At 38.6% G+C, this 17,268-nt stretch overlaps 1 protein-coding gene across 2 annotated transcripts in view; it reads right to left on the bottom strand.

The window, feature by feature from the left end:
* Nucleotides 1–11,061: 11,061 nt before the first annotated feature.
* Rab3GAP1 (RAB3 GTPase activating protein subunit 1) overlaps nucleotides 11,062–17,268 on the bottom strand; it is a 146,450-nt gene continuing 140,243 nt past the window's right edge. Inside the window, exon 13 of one of the 2 annotated variants that reach the window (XM_071672992.1) lies at nucleotides 11,062–15,955. In XM_071672992.1, the coding sequence (XP_071529093.1) occupies nucleotides 15,701–15,955 (255 nt within the window). In that variant the 3' untranslated portion in view covers nucleotides 11,062–15,700. The remainder of the gene's footprint in view (nucleotides 15,956–17,268) is intronic. The other variant, XM_071672991.1, reaches the window with a different exon arrangement.

Raw genomic sequence — 17,268 nt, 5'->3', positions numbered from 1 at the left:
TCGTAAGTAACCGATCACAACATAGTCACCTCCTTCCTTAAGAAATTCAACCGTAGTCCTATCCATCTCGGGTGACTTGCCAAAGTTCATCTTACATATGATTTTCACCACCTCGTCTCTTTTCACTACACCATTCTCTTTTTCTTTTTACGTAAGTTTGAGGCCCCATTCACGGACAAAACTCCACATCAAGGCCTGGCTGTAATCAAAATAAAGAGAAGATAGTGACAGGGAAAGTATTTACGAATTTAGCAGTGAAAAATCTGCCTTTTAAAGTATGTCAGATCTTAGTTGTTAGGAAAGACATGAGAGGGTAGAGAATTCCAAAGCCTCGATGTGTAAGGAAAGAAACTTCTCAAAACGGCCCACCTTTGACTTACCAACGACCACGTAATGATCACGTGACGCAGCACTTTCTTCACTCATTCTTTTCATATGTTCAGACCATTTCAGCACACCCTCTTCAGTTCTCTCAACTGCACTTTTTTTCTTCCTACACCTCTGTCTTACCCTTTCACCTCTTACTCGATCAAACCATCTCACACCACACATTGTTCTTAAACATTTTATTTCCGACACCCACCCCTCCCCGCTGAGCCTTGCATCGATGTGATAATGTTGGAACTGCTACTCCCTTAAGGATACCCATTTTGTCCCCAAAAATAACCATCTCTCTTTCTACACATTCTTCGGTCTTCCCGGTACCTTCGCCCCCCCCCCCCCCCCTCACCCACCCTGTGACACTTCCGCTTCCATGGTTCCATTCGCTGCCATGTCCACTCCCAGATATCTAAAACACTTCATCCAGTTTTTCTCTATTCAAACTCACACCCAAACTAAACTGTCATTCAACCCTGCTAAACCTAATATCCTTGCTTTTATTCACATTTGCTCTCAACTTCCTCCATTCACACACTCTTCCAAACTCAGTCATTAGCTTCTGCAGTTTCAGTTGAATCTGCCATCGATAATGTGTCATCAGCAAACAACAACTGACACTTCCCAGGCTCTCTCATCCCCTACAGATTTCATACTCGCCCCTCTCCCTATGACTCTCGCAGTCATCTCTTTCACCACCCAATCCATAAACATTAAACAAACATGGTGACATCACATACACACCCTTATTGCAGAACAATCTTCACTTGGAACCATTCACTCCCCCCCCCACCCATCCTACTCGTAAACATGTCTTACATCCTTGATTAGAACTTCTCACTGCTTTTAGCAGCTTTCCTCCCACACCGCATATTCTTCAGACCCACAAAGGGCATCTCTTTCAACTCGATCATATGTTTTCTTCAGATCCATAAATGCCACATACAAATCCATCCATTACTTGTCAAGTATTTCTTGCACATATTCTTCAAAGCAAACGACTTATGAACATCCATTACCACTTCTGACACTAACCTGCTCCTCTCCAGTCTAATGCTCTGTACATGCTTTCACTCTTAATCAATAACCCCCCATACAACTTACAAGGTACACTCAACAAACTTATGCCTCTGTAGTCTGAACTCTCATCCATATCTCCCTGGCACTAAACATATTCCGCCAATCCTTAGGCACCTTACCATGATCCATACACACACTGAAACTCTTAACTATATAATCAACAGCAAGATCATCCATTCCAGCCGTCTTTCACCCAACCTCTTTCACCACCTCTTTTATCTTCAACAAACCACTTTCCATACCTCTCTCACTTTGTATATCATCCCGACACAAACACCCTACATATGCCACCTTATCACAGCACATTAAACGGTCCTTCAAAATACTCACTCCATCTCCTCACTTCATCATTGCCTGGTACCACTTCCCCTCATCCCCTGTTGCCCCTTTCACCGATATTCCTACACACACACACACACACACACACACACACAACACACACATTCATACATCTTTTTTCATATATATTTGCCATTTCCATTTGCGAAGTAGAGTTAAGAACAGAAAACTGAGCCTTAGAGGAAATATCCTCACTTGGCCCCCTTCTCTGTTCCTTCTTTCGGAAAATTAAAAACGGGAGCGGAGGATTTCGTCCCCCGCTCCCTCCCCGTTTAGTAGCCTTCTACGACGCGGAGGGAATACGTGGGAAGTATTCTTTCTCCCCTATCCCCAGGGATAACACACACACACACACACACACACACACACACAAACACACACACACACACACACACACACACACACATATACATACATACATATATCTTTTTCTTTCTTTCATACTATTCGCCATTTCCCGCGTTAGCGAGGTAGCGTTAAGAACAGAGGACCGGGCCTTTGAGGGAATATCCTCATCTGGCCCCCTTCTCTGTTCCTTCTTTGGAAAAAAAAAAAAAAAAAACAAGAGGGGAGGATTTCCAGACCCCCGCTCCCTTCCCTTTTAGTCGCCTTCTACGACATGCAGGGAATGTATATATATATATATATATATATATATATATATATATATATATATATATATATATATATATATTATTTTTTTTTTTGTCGCTGTCTCCCGCGTTTGCGAGGTAGCGCAAGGAAACAGACGAAAGAAATGGCCCAACCCACCCCCATACACATGTATATACATACGTCCACACACGCAAATATACATACCTACACAGCTTTCCATGGTTTACCCCAGACGCTTCACATGCCTTGATTCAATCCACTGACAGCACGTCAGCCCCAGTATACCACATCGCTCTAATTCACTCTGTTCCTTGCCCTCCTTTCACCCTCCTGCATGTTCAGGCCCCGATCACACAAAATCTTTTTCACTCCATCTTTCCACCTCCAATTTGGTCTCCCTCTTCTCCTTGTTCCCTCCACCTCCGACACATATATCCTCTTGGTCAATCTTTCCTCACTCATCCTCTCCATGTGCCCAAACCACTTCAAAACACCCTCTTCTGCTCTCTCAACCACGCTCTTTTTATTTCCACACATCTCTCTTACCCTTACGTTACTCACTCGATCAAACCACCTCACACCACACATTGTCCTCAAACATCTCATTTCCAGCACATCCATCCTCCTGCGCACAACTCTATCCATAGCCCACGCCTCGCAACCATACAACATTGTTGGAACCACTATTCCTTCAAACATACCCATTTTTGCTTTCCGAGATAATGTTCTCGACTTCCACACATTCTTCAAGGCCCCCAGAATTTTCGCCCCCTCCCCCACCCTATGATCCACTTCCGCTTCCATGGTTCCATCCGCTGCCAGGTCCACTCCCAGATATCTAAAACACTTCACTTCCTCCAGTTTTTCTCCATTCAAACTCACCTCCCAATTGACTTGACCCTCAGCCCTACTGTACCTAATAACCTTGCTCTTATTCACATTTACTCTTAACTTTCTTCTTCCACACACTTTTTTATTATTTTGCTTTGTCACTGTCTCCCGCATTTGCGAGGTAGTGCAAGGAAACAGAAGAAAGAAATGGCCCAACCCACCCCCATACACATGTATAATCACACGCGTCCACACACGCAAACCTAAACACCCATACATCTCAATGTACACATATATATACACACACAGACACATACATATATACCCATGCACACAATTCACACTGCCTGCCTTTATTCATTCTCATCGCCACCTCGCCACACATGGAATAACATCCCCCTCCCCCTCATGTGTACGAGGTAGCGCTAGGAAAAGATAACAAAGTCCCCATTCGTTCACACTCAGTCTCCAGCTGTCATGCAATAATGCCCAAAACCATAGCTCCCTTTCCACATCCAGGCCCCACACAACTTTCCATGGTTTACCCCAGACGCTTCACATGCCCTGATTCAATCCACTGACAGCACGTCAACCCCGGTATACCACATCGATCCAATTCACTCTATTCCTTGCCCTCCTTTCACCCTCCTGCATGTTCAGGCCCTGATCACACAAAATCTTTTTCACTCCATCTTTCCACCTCCAATTTGGTCTCCCACTTCTCCTCGTTCCCTCCACCTCCGACACATATATCCTCTTGGTCAACCTTTCCTCACTCATTCTCTCCATGTGACCAAACCATTTTAAAACACCCTCTTCTGCTCTCTCAACCACACTCTTTTTATTTCCACACATCTCTCTTACCCTTACGTTACTTATTCGATCAAACCACCTCACACCACTTATTGTCCTCAAACATCTCATTTCCAGCACATCCACCCTCCTGCGCACAACTCTATCCATAGCCCACGCCTCGCAACCATACAACATTGTTGGAACCACTATTCCTTCAAACATACCCATTTTTGCTTTCCGAGATAATGTTCTCGACTTCCACACATTCTTCAAGGCTCCCAGAATTTTCTTCCCCTCCCCCACCCTATGATCCACTTCCACTTCCATGGTTCCATCCGCTGCCAGATCCACTCCCAGATATCTAAAACACTTTACTTCCTCCAGTTTTTCTCCATTCAAACTTACCTCCCAATTGACTTGACCCTCAACCCTACTGTACCTAATAACCTTGCTCTTATTCACATTTACTCTTAACTTTCTTCTTTCACACACTTTACCAAACTCAGTCACCAGCTTCTGCAGTTTCACACATGAATCAGCCACCAGCGCTGTATCATCAGCGAACAACAACTGACTCACTTCCCAAGCTCTCTCATCCCCAACAGACTTCATACTTGCCCCTCTTTCCAAAACTCTTGCATTCACCTCCCTAGCAACCCCATCCATAAACAAATTAAACAACCATGGAAACATCACACACCCCTGCCGCAAACCTACATTCACTGAGAACCAATCACTTTCCTCTCTTCCTACACATACACATGCCTTACATCCTCGATAAAAACTTTTCACTGCTTCTAACAACTTGCCTCCCACACCATATATTCTTAATACCTTCCACAGAGCATCTCTATCAACTCTATCATATGCCTTCTCCAGATCCATAAATGCTACATACAAATCCATTTGCTTTTCTAAGTATTTCTCACATACATTCTTCAAAGCAAACAATAATAATAATAATGATAATAATAATAATAATAATAATAATAATAATAATAATAATAATAATAATAAAATACACAGACCACATAGACCTAAGGTTCAAGCGAGGTGGTCTGGCCTTAACACTAAAAAAAAAGAAAGCAGAAGAAAAGGATAGCAAAGCGAAGGCCTTTCTCCCCACCATCTGGCACATAAATGGCAAGAAAACAGGTAGGAAAAAATACCTTTCAGGATTAATAAGCCTCAAGGAAAGTACTGTACAAAAGTCCTACAGTAGGAGACACATGAATATGTCATGCATACCATCACCGATGACATGCATACCTTCACCTTTTCTTATAACACTAAGGATAAACTTAAGTTCCACCCTCTCGACTTACCACTCCTATATCATTGCTGATGTTAAAAGAATGTTACAATAATTCTTTTTTACTCTCTTTAAGCAGGTGACATGGGTTAATCAATCAGTATGTTACCACAGTATGGCTAGGGAGAAATCAGTGCATGAGAAGGTATAATGATATACCAGTGTTATGATGACTGATTAAATGAATCATTCAATTTCAGAGAGTGACAACTGATGATTAAGCCTAATTTTGAAGATATTAAGGGTGTTGCTCTGAGCATTTTCTGGGAGCTTATTCTATGCGTTAATAATGTCGTTGGTAAAAAAAAAATTGTCGCGCAGTCCAGATTAACTTTTAAGTTTTAGTCCAATTTCTCTCATCAGTAATGCTGGTCATACTGTAAAGAAATGTTCCATATTGACATCGTTGAATCCTTTAAGTATTTTGAAACAATCTATTAAGTTGCCCCAGGGGCTCCTTTTCCTTAAAAGAACAAGTATATTTCTCGAAGTGTCTCCTTATATGTCATGTTGCTCTTCGCTGCATGTTTCCAACTTAAGAATGTCCTTACTGAACTGCATATTCAAGGTGTGGTCTAACTATATAGACATGGTTATAGTGGCATATCACATCCTTGCTTTTATACGTAAAGTTTCTATTCATAAATCCTAACAACTGTTTGTTTCCTTGGCAGCTTCATTACAATGCTGGGAGAATTTGAAGACATTAGAGACAGTGACTCCTAGATCTCTTCACACCAAGGGTGTCCTTCATCTAGTGGCCCATCAGTTCATAATCAGATTTTTGTTTAGGTTTCCTACTTGTAACAGCTGACATTTACTGACGTTAATGGCATTTGCCATTTACTAGACCATTCAGCAATTTTATCCAAATCCTCTTGTACCCTTGGCCTATCTTCTTTAGTTACTATAGCATTGCCAATCTTTGTGTCATCTGCAAATTTGGATACTAAATTATTCAGACCTACGTCAATATTGTTAATGAAAAGTATAGGCCCAAGTAAGGATCCCAGGGGGACTCCACTAATAATGGGTGACCAAGATGATGGTTCCTGTTTATTTTGACTCTCTGCTACCTATCACGTGATCAGGATTCTGTCCAATTTCCTATGTAACCAGTAATCCCCAAGGCCTAGACTTTGTGCATTTAACATAGGAGACTTTGTCAAATACTTTCTGTAAGTCCAGAAATGTTATATCTAATATCTTATATTAATCATTATATGACAAATGGTCTGTGCCTTCTAAAACCATGTTGTGTATTATTGATCAGGCTGTGTTGTTCCAGATAGGCTATAATTCTACCTCTAATAATCAATGCCAAAAGTTTACATATAATTGAGCGAAGCTAACAGAATGGTAATTACCAAGCAATTCAAGGCTTCCCTTTTAGTATATGTGATGTTTGCCAGCCTCCAGTCCTATGGGACTATTCCATCCTAGAGACATTTACTGAAAATCTGGATTAACAATCCAGCAATTTCATGTTTGACATTTTTAATTACTCATGGATAGAAACAATCAGGACCTGGACTTTTATTAGTCAACTTATCTGTTAGTACTTCTCTAACTGTGATGATACCTTTGTGTATTATGCGATTACTATTTCATCACTGGCTCAAAATTCGTGTTGTTGCTTTTTAGCATTGAAACAGAACTCAAAAACTTGTTCAGGTTTGTTGCTATGTTTTTATTGTCCACAATGAGTTCCAAGCCTTGTTTGCTAATGGTCATATTCCACTCCTTATATGTTTCTCATTATTGATATATCTATAAAATCTTTTAGGATCTCTATTACTATCTCTTGCAATACTCATTTGTATTCTCTCTTGGCACTCTGATATGGACTTTCACTTGTCTTCTGATTGTGTTATATTGCATTGAACTATTTGGGTCATTGTCTGATTTCTTATGCTTACTGAGTTTATTTCTGTGCCGTACAGCTCTTGCAATATCTTGGGAGTACCATTCAAGTTTATTGTTGGTTTTCATGTTTCGGTCTTGCATGGGAATGAATGCAACTTGATAATGCATAAACATGCTTAAAACTGGCCCTCAATTCTTCTAGGCCTGAACTGACAAGACTCATTAATGCATCCTGCATCTCATTAAAACTGCCCTTTTAAAGTTAGGGGTAAGAGTACTAGTTTTAGGGAATAGGTTTTGATATTTATGTCTAACTTAACCATGTTAAGGTCAAAAGTGCCTAGATGTTCTTCAACATCGGTATTAGTTCCTAAGAACTCCTTAGATGCAAGAGCTAAATCAAGTATATTGGCTTTCCTCCTTGGTTTGGTGACAGTTTGGTAGAGAAAACTGTCTAAGATAAAGTTGATAAGTCTTGCAGATTCCCTCACTACACCTGAGATAGCTTGCTGGTTGATTTTTGGAAGACCTTAATCCCAAGAATGATCAATTCTTTCTCCTGTATTGCTTGGTGTAAACTCTTGCATGAGTGTCTATCTGCTGACCGACTTATGCATCTATAGATGGCTTGTATATAAAGCTTGAAATATTCTGTGCTAATCTAAACACAATTGTTCAAAAGCAGCAGATGTTGTAATCCAAATTTCAATTGGGTTTAGGTATGATTTTTCATGTGTTGCAGTTCTGCCGCCTCAACCATCTCTGTCCCTTTCAAATAATTTGCAGTCTGGTAGGCTGTGCTCGCTAATCAGATTGTTGTTTTTCGAGTTCAGAAATGTTTCTGTTAAACTAGTGACATCAACATTCTCACCATTCATCAGACAAAACAATTCAGCTATTTTGTTTTGGAGAGAGAGAGAGAGAGAGAGAGAGAGAGAGAGAGAGAGAGAGAGAGAGAGAGAGAGAGAGAGAGAGAGAGAGAGAGAGAGAACATGTGTGTGTGAACTCAAAATGAGAAAGAATGTGCTAGCGTTAACATGTTGGAAATTAGATTATTGAGGACAATTCGTGATGTAAAAAAGTTTGATCGAGTAAGAAATAATAGGTAGGAGAGAGGTGTGGTAATGAGAATATGGTTAAGAGAGCTAAAAAGGGCACACTAAAATGGTTTGACAGATGGATTGAATGAGTAAGTAAAGGCTGACACAAGTGGGGGGTACACAAAGAAGGGAGAGATCGAAATGGAAATGAAAGAATGGAGTGGAAAAGGTTTTGAGTGATCGGGCCTGAAGTGCAGGAGGATGTAAGGTGTGCATGGGATAGAGTGAATTGGGGTAATATGGTATACATGGCAATGTGCTGTCAGCAGAATAAACCACAACATTTGAAGTAGTCCAGAAATCACAGAAAAGTCTGTGGTGCCTGGTTGTGGATGGGGAGCTGTACTTTTGGTGCACTACTATATGACAGCTAAAAAGTGGATGCGAGTGAATGTGACCATTTCTCAGCCTCATTCTTGTGCTACTTCATATGGAGGGGTTTTCAACATCTCCCACTTCATCAGCTTATCAATCACCTTACTGGCCTTCCTAGGTCATCCAAGCCCAACTTTTCTGAGAGGAAAGATACTAGAAGGAAGAAAAAATAGTGACTGGAAGGTAATCTCAGTCCTGCCAGTACTTCTTCAAATTGTGCTTGAAGACATGTACTTTTGTTTCCAAGCAATTCCTGGTAAAACATTTTAGGACTCCCCATGGCTAGTTACTCTTTGGGTAAAAATACCATGAGGGAAAGAAATAGTGAAAATATCACCAAACACTGAGACAACAAGCAAAAGTTGCATCCCTCCACTCTCAATATCACAGGGTAACTAAGCCATCTGACTTCTTACGACTGCACCATGCTACCATAAATATGATATTCACACAATAAACATGAAATCAGATTTGTTCCATAAATGAAACCTGATGCATGAGTCTCAATCATTGTGATAATTTTTTTTTTTTTTTTTTTTTTTGAAGACAGCATAAACGTGCTGGACTCTGCCTACCTTAGGATTCACTTTGAGTGAAAAGTTAACTTCATTGGGGTTGTCTCATCATCTGTTGATGATAAGGAGTATGGCGTTGTCACTGAACTTCTCTCTCCATAGGAGCCCATCATTTCCTTGCTACTGGAAGTAGTGCAGCCTTGAAGCTATATGAGCTCCTGTTAAAGGGGTCCTGGAGGTTACATCAGGACCCTTTCAAGAAAAGGGTCATGGGGCAACTGTAAATAGAATGTCAACAAATTCAACATATCCAAACCCGAGAACAACAGAAGGCTGAAGTAAAATAAAACTGACAAAAGATTAATTACATTAGGTACTAATCATCTAGAGAAAGTACTTGTTGGTGGAACTGAAAATGAAAGGGGAGATACAATGCTAAAACAATTAAAAGAAATGTTTTTATATGGGAATAGCAGTCAAACTCTGGCGGAATGCCCCTCCACAAGACCAAGATGCTCAAGCACATTGTGCAAGCACAGCAAGGAATCAACTGCACTCTTAAACAAGTGGTACAGGACAATGATCCAAACCTTAAGAAAAGAATCATTTCTCCTTAAACCTCAACCAGGTCATACAAGGATACATTTTCTATTTTTTGCTTTGTCATCTTCCCATCAGCCGCAGGTTACATCCAAACAAATCAAAGACATTATCAGACTTCTTTAACTTTAGTTTTAGCCCTGCCAGATCTTAGTTTCATCATCTAACAATGAAACAACACTGTACCCTTCCTAACTTCCACATCATCATGTTTCCCAGCTGCATGGAGCTAGGACACAAAAAGTGCCAGAATATCTGAGCCTCAACATATATCAATGCCACACACAATTAAATGATATCTTTTTTTTTTTCTCATTTGATTGCTGTTTCCCATATTTGCAAGGTAGTATCAGGAAAAGATGAAAAAAGGCCTCATATGCTCACATCTATTCTCTAACTGTCACGTGCAATGCACTGAAACCAAAGCCCCTATCCAAAACTAGGCCAAAAAGACCTTTCCATGGTTTCCCCTATCCAATTCACATGCCCTGGTTCAGTCCAGTGATAGCAAATCAACCTCTGTTTGCCACATTTTTCCACTTCACTCTATCCTGTACATGCCTTTCACCCTCCTGGATGTTCAAAATCTATTTCACTCCATCCCTCCAACTCCAATTTAGTTTCCCTCTTGTCCCTTCCATTTCTGAAACACATATCCTTTTTGTCAACCTTTCCTCACTCATTCTTTCTATATGTCCGAACCATTTCAGCACACCTTCTTCAACTCTCTTAACCACACTCTTCTTATTACTACACTTCTCTCTTACCTTTTTATCATTTACTTGATTAAACCACCTCACACCAGTGTCCTCAAATATTTCATTTCCAACACATCCACCCACCTCAACACATCCTCACCCAAAGCCCATACCTTGTATTCATATAACATATAGCAACTCCCCCTCTACACAACCTACAATGTTAAATTTTCTGTTTGTCCATAGTTTTGTTAAACCACTGTAAATATTATTTGTAGGTGCAAAAATGAAAGTACAAAAAAACTGTCAATGGATTTTGAATGAATAATATGGTTTGTGCAAGAGAAATATCACCTATGAAACAGGGAAATAGAGTGGAAGAGTACTAGAGGGAGAGAAATGACAGAAGATTGAATATGCAAGGGAGGCATGTAAGGATGGGGATAAGTGGAGACTTTTGCCATGGCTACTCCTTTGATGGGACTTCATGGAGGGAACTGATATCAGAGATAAAGGTAAAGAGATAGAGTAGGGTTTATTTTGGCTGATGCTGAACCCAATTTTTATCATAAAAAGTTACATTCATAAGTTAGTAATCTTGAAAGAAATCAAAGTGTTTTCCAACATAACTTAAAAAGGTTCCCTGTACTTAGAAAATATGATCTGATCATTTACAAATGCATATATCTAGCATACAAAGCTTGATTTGCCAAAGTCAAATAATTTCTGCATAATTCTGCTTTACAATGGCTGAATGTAAAAACAGGCAGACAGAAGCATAAAAGAACACACAGAAATAAGCAAGTACAGTAAAAAGCCTTTGCCAGATATTAGATACAGTATAAAAAGTTTCTGTATGTGGCAGATAATGATGCTGCTATTCATTTAGCTGACCATGGGAGGCAAAACATGGATAATGAATATTGGTTTACATTAAAAAAAATCACACTAGTAAGCCGAGGATATTGAGATCCATGTAACAGGAATACAGTTATGTATTTCTGAATAATATTACAAAGTAGAAAAAAAATTCAAGAAATTAAGTGACATTTTCTTATTGTCTTTAAAAGTTATCAATAACTTCTCCATTCTGCATAACACTTAATCATTACATACTATCAAGTGTTTTACAAGTCTTTTGAACATCATTATTCTATTTTCCTTATTTGTTGGCCAGAAACATTTTTGATACATAGTTAACCATCAAAATGAAGAAGTTTATCATCTTATATCATCAAACTCTCATATCTTTATTTTCTACACATGAAGTACTGTTTAATATTCATAGATGAGACTTGTGTTTATGAGCATATACACTGAAATCACAGATATACATGGAAGACATACTAAATGCATATGCCTTTTGATCAGCGTCATCAAAAATTTGTCAAACAGACCATGTTTTAGGTAAGTGAAAGCTGTTTGTAATGCTGACACTGAAGTCACTTGCTACAAAATATTTGGATTGTTCACAGGAAATTATGTAATCATCTGATACTCTAAAGGTTAATACTATAAGAGTATCAATTACTGCTGAGTTTACTATACAATGCTCTGAAAACTTATGTTCCTTTGAGCAAAACATTCATCGTATTCTTTAGTAACAATAAAAACTAGAAAAAGGAAGAGCATTTCTATTTGTTTCCTGCAAAATCCACATGCTGCTTTCCTAAGTGGAAAACTATCCCCTAGGTGTTGTATCTACAATGCTTCCACATTTTTTTTTTCTTATGTGAATGCCAATTCCCACCTTAACTAGGTAGCACCAAGGACAGACCAAAGAAGGCCACATCCACTCTTTATCAATTTTCTCGCTATTACACGTAATGCACCAAAACCACAGCTCCCTATCTACAACCAAGCCCCACAGATTTTCCCATAGTTTAACTCAGATGCTTCACATGCTCTGGTTCAGTCCATTGCCAGCACATCAACCCCAGTATACCAAGTCATTCAAATACACTATCCCATGCATGCCTTTTACCCTCCTGCATGTTCAGAGCCCAGTTGCTCAAAAAAATTTTCACTCCATCCTTCTATCTCCAATTTGGTCTCTTGGTTCTCCTTGTTCCCTCCACTTCTGACAAATATATACTCATTGTCAACTTTTTCACACTCATTCTTTCCATATATCCAAACAATTTCATCACACCCTCTTCTGCTCTCTCAACCACCCTCTTTATTACTACACATATCCCTCTTACCCTTTCATTACTTACTTGATCATACCAACTCACACCACATATTGTCCTTAGACATTTCATTTCCAAAACATCCACCCTCCTCTGCATAGCATGCCCCTGCCTCATATCCATAAGCAACCATTTTTGCCCTCCCAGATAACCTTGTCTCTTTCCAATCATTCCTCAGTGCTCCCAGAACCTTAGCCCCCTTCCCCACCCGATGACTCACTTTTTTGCCTCCATGGTTCCATTCTCTGCCATATCCATTCCCAGATATTTAAAACACTTCACGTCCTCCAATGTTTCTCCATTTAAACTCACACCTCAACCAACCCAACCTGTCCATCTACCCTGCTAAACCTAATAAACCTTGCTTTTATTCACATTCATTCTAAACTTTCTCTTTTCACACATTCTTCCAAACTGTCACAAACTTTTGCAGTTTCTCTCTCAAATACACCAACACTGTTGTATCATCAGCAAACAACAACTAGTTTACTTTCAAGGCCCTCTCATCCCCACAGAGTGCTTACTTGCCCCTTACCAAGTCTTGCATTTACCTCCCACACTACCCCATTCATAAACAAACTGGACAACCATGGTGACATCACACACCCCTGACACAGACCAACCTTCACATGGAATCATTCATTCTCAAAGTGAATTACCATCATGAAATGCACCTACCTATTGTTTTCAGTGTTCACTTTTATGTTGATGTTTTACTCTTGAATGATTGATTACTAGTATGATTAAAATTTTTGAAGACTTATGAGACATTATAAGTTGGTTTAAGTATAAGCAACAAAACCCAGTACATCCTAACATTCAATTTGTATCTTGGATAAAGACATACATTCTAATTATGTGAAATCTACTCATCATGCAAATTTCTGGTGAAAAGTGCCTATTTCTAAAAATGAATATTAAGGTTTCTAATACTAAACCTGACTGATTCAAAATATTTGTATTACTGGATTAAAATGATACAAATGGAATGCCTTGATGTGAATGAAGTATGGTTGACAGATAAGTAGAATAATACCTCATCAGTAAGTTAATATACTGATACTGATTTAAAGTGTAATTCAAATATAAATGGTGGAAATAAATAAGAGTCTATAATACGTAATACATCTCTTATTTACATATAAAGCTCCCTATGAATTATATACATATTTGCATTGTATAATCTAATGTAAAAGATTTCTACATTCAGAGGAATATTTGCCTCTAAAATTCTGTCATGAAAGAGAATATTACAGAAGAACTTCACAAAGTAAACAGGAATCATGTTAGCCATAAAACAAAATGATAATTAGCTCTACAATGAAGCATGTACAGCAGACATATTCCTAACTTACGAAAAAAAATTATGATGAGGCAGAAAGGGTGGCTCAGTCATCAGTAACAACAATAATTTGGAACGGTAAAGGAATTTCCTTTTTCTTATCCAGTATCATTTTTACAGCCACTACAGAACTGCAGCACCAGTTAAAACACTGTTGCACAGTAAATTCCATAATCTTTTTCAAAACTTATATCCTTCCATTTTCTTTAACATGCACTCTTTCCCTTACTTGTGTATTTGTGTTTTGAAATTGTATAAAAGCCTCTTTCAGCTTTCTACACTTGTTCTGTTCTGTGATTTCTAGTTTGATCTCTGGTTAGTCTCCCTTTGTTTCTCTATCAAGTCACATGTTCTTTAAGATACTTTCCAATCTTGTACACTCTTGCTCATCAAAAATCTTATTCTCCATTTCTCTACTTCTTTCATACAAGCTTCATATTCTCTTATCAATGTTGCCATGTGTTTTCAATAAACCTACATAAAATTTGGATTTGGATGGGATTTTCTCTTGGAGAAGTCACAACCTGGTAAAACCTAATGCTCCATATCATGCCTATTCAACACTCCATATGCTCCTTTGATGACTTAATGGTTTCAACACAATACATATTCTTGATATCACCAAAACATCTACCTTGGAAACCAAACATCACAAAGTATACAAGTCTGTCTGTCTCTAAAAAATGATAGGTTTAATCAGAGGCCTCAAGCAGTCTTTTCCTCTATGAAGTTACTTCAGTAATGCACAAAAATCATTCATCCTTGAATTTCAGTACAGCTCTTATGCCTGGGGCATCACCAGCTCTTCAAGTTCACTTGACCATGTAAAGTCTAAAGTAATCCAACAGATAACTTTCCCAAGTTGACTTCAAAACCTGACCACTCTCCATGTACTTTCAGCCCTCTTTCCTGTGAACTATGACCTATTCCTTTTCAAAAGGCACTATTTCCACTTTCTCAAAAGCATTTACCATTAGCACTTATTTTCCTTCATTAATTATGTTATCTTTTCCTTCATGGCCGGGCCAAAGCAAAAGGGAGCTCATGTCATCAATAAATTCTACATCTCTTTGTTAATACATTTTTTGAGATTGCTCTCAATATTTTTTTAGATATTTGAATTTCATAGTGAATAAATGTGGTAAATGCTCTACTCATGTGAAAGTGATATCTACATGAAGAGTCCTTCCATTAATATTTCATACACTAAAGTGGGGTCTTTGAAATAAGGATATAGAGATGGTCAGTAACAGAAGTTCTTGGAAAGATTATGCACATTTCAGCTAGCTTTGAATGCAGAGATGCAAATTTATTTTACAGATAGTGACATATATACCTGACAAACAAAATTTTCCTTAAAGATACACAATAAGCGCTGTGGACTATCTATATAACTATTTGTCCATACCTGCCAGTTATATTCCATTTCTGGTAACAAACTTTCATCAGAATTATTGTCGCAATGATTAAATCTATATCTCTGAAATAAAATTAAATCATATAACTTTTAAGATTTTAAAACTTACATCAATGCACAGACTACAGCCAGGAAAAAAAAAAAATTACAACTACTATGCCACCCACTCCTCCACTTTTCTGTGCATTCTAAAACCAAAATGTAGGATATTCATTATGCCTATGCTTCCTTTTTTTACATTAAAATCAGCAAAAAGTTGTGTCTTGTGAATATGACCCAGCAAGGCGGAACTCATTCTGTAGAAGAACAGCAAACATACGGTGAGGCACTGGACGAGAGTAAGGGGTAGGTGCTGGTACAAGTGTGCGCAGTAGGTATTCACGGCCAGCTGGGCGTCCTAACTCACTTACTGTTCCACTTGTGCCAGACTTTAAGGATGTTCTTCGATCATTATGACTGCTAGGGTTTTCTTGTGGAGAGTCATCCACCAGCATCGATGCCTATATTTGAAAAAACAGATTTTCAGAGCTAAGAGGCTTACTTCTGAACCATGATGGGGTTAGCTGTGATAATAGTGAGACCTATCTTCTTTCTTGAAAAGAACTTAGATAATGAAAGACATTCTATGTTATCTACACACAATGTCCTCACAAACATTAATGACACAATAGCAGCAGTCAGCCATTGTGAAGATTTGAAAAAGTATGCCACAGCCCATGTCATACACCAAAGTAGTAGTTAGAGTGAATCTGTCTAAAATTATGGAAAGACAACTGCATCCTTACCTTACAGAGATACCTTAAAGAGATTTGAAGAGGAAGCTCTCAAAACTCATAACTTACTCTTCAGCTTGAAAATAAGTAAATGACAATTTTGAATTTATAAACCATGGACCCCTTTTAAGGGGCTCTTGCAGCTTCAAGGATGCACTGCAATCAGTAGAAGAGCAGGGAAAAGAAGGACTCTTTTGGAAAGAGAATTTCTCTGATGAGACTGCACTAAGTATCATCCAATGATGATAATATAACCTTACCAAAGCTGACTTTTCACTCATGATAAAACCACATGCAGGCAGAACTTAGTAATACCAAATAATGATATTTGTGGTATAATGAAATGGTAAATCTTGGTAGACAGTAGCTGCTCTAGCCAGTACACATCTTCTGACTTGGGAGTGTTCAAGCAGTGCCTAGAACTATCTTTAATCCTCATGTTAGAACTGCTTGTCTTACTTCCTTTCTATTCTAACTTGAAGTACTGGGCTAGTTTCAAGATATCTCCTTCAACAGAGCACACACAGACCCTCCTCAATTACATGATCAACTCCTTCCACACAGCATACAAAGATCCTACTCAATTAAAGTCTTGCATAACAAGTAATGTGTGTTCTTTAAAAGCATTCTTTATTTGAATTCTCACAGGATCCCATATCTAATCCCTTAATGTATCCATATACACATAAATACAAGCTGAAACATGCCTCCACATCCTACTCAATTAAAGTCTCGTATAACAAGTAATATGCATTCTTGATAAGCATTCTTAAGTGAATCCCATGTTTAATCTCTTAATACCTCCATGCCGGCATATATGCAAGTTGAGTGATGTCTCTAGATGGATATCTATTGCATCAAAGTGTGTGCCTAAATTCCATGGCCATGCCAAACCTAGGTGTTGGTTGAGGTAGCAATGCACAATAAACTCTCCTTACAGTCAGTCATTCTACACATCAACTTTACTATAAGAGGAAGTTGTATAATGCAGTTAGGTTACACAAATAATAGAAAAAGTAAGTCACTATCATAAGAGTATC

This window comes from Panulirus ornatus, chromosome 18 (genome assembly GCF_036320965.1).
Source record: "Panulirus ornatus isolate Po-2019 chromosome 18, ASM3632096v1, whole genome shotgun sequence".
NCBI lineage: Eukaryota > Metazoa > Arthropoda > Malacostraca > Decapoda > Palinuridae > Panulirus > Panulirus ornatus.
Note: the sequence above shows the minus strand (reverse complement) of the source record. Positions and strands in the feature narration are given on the sequence as shown.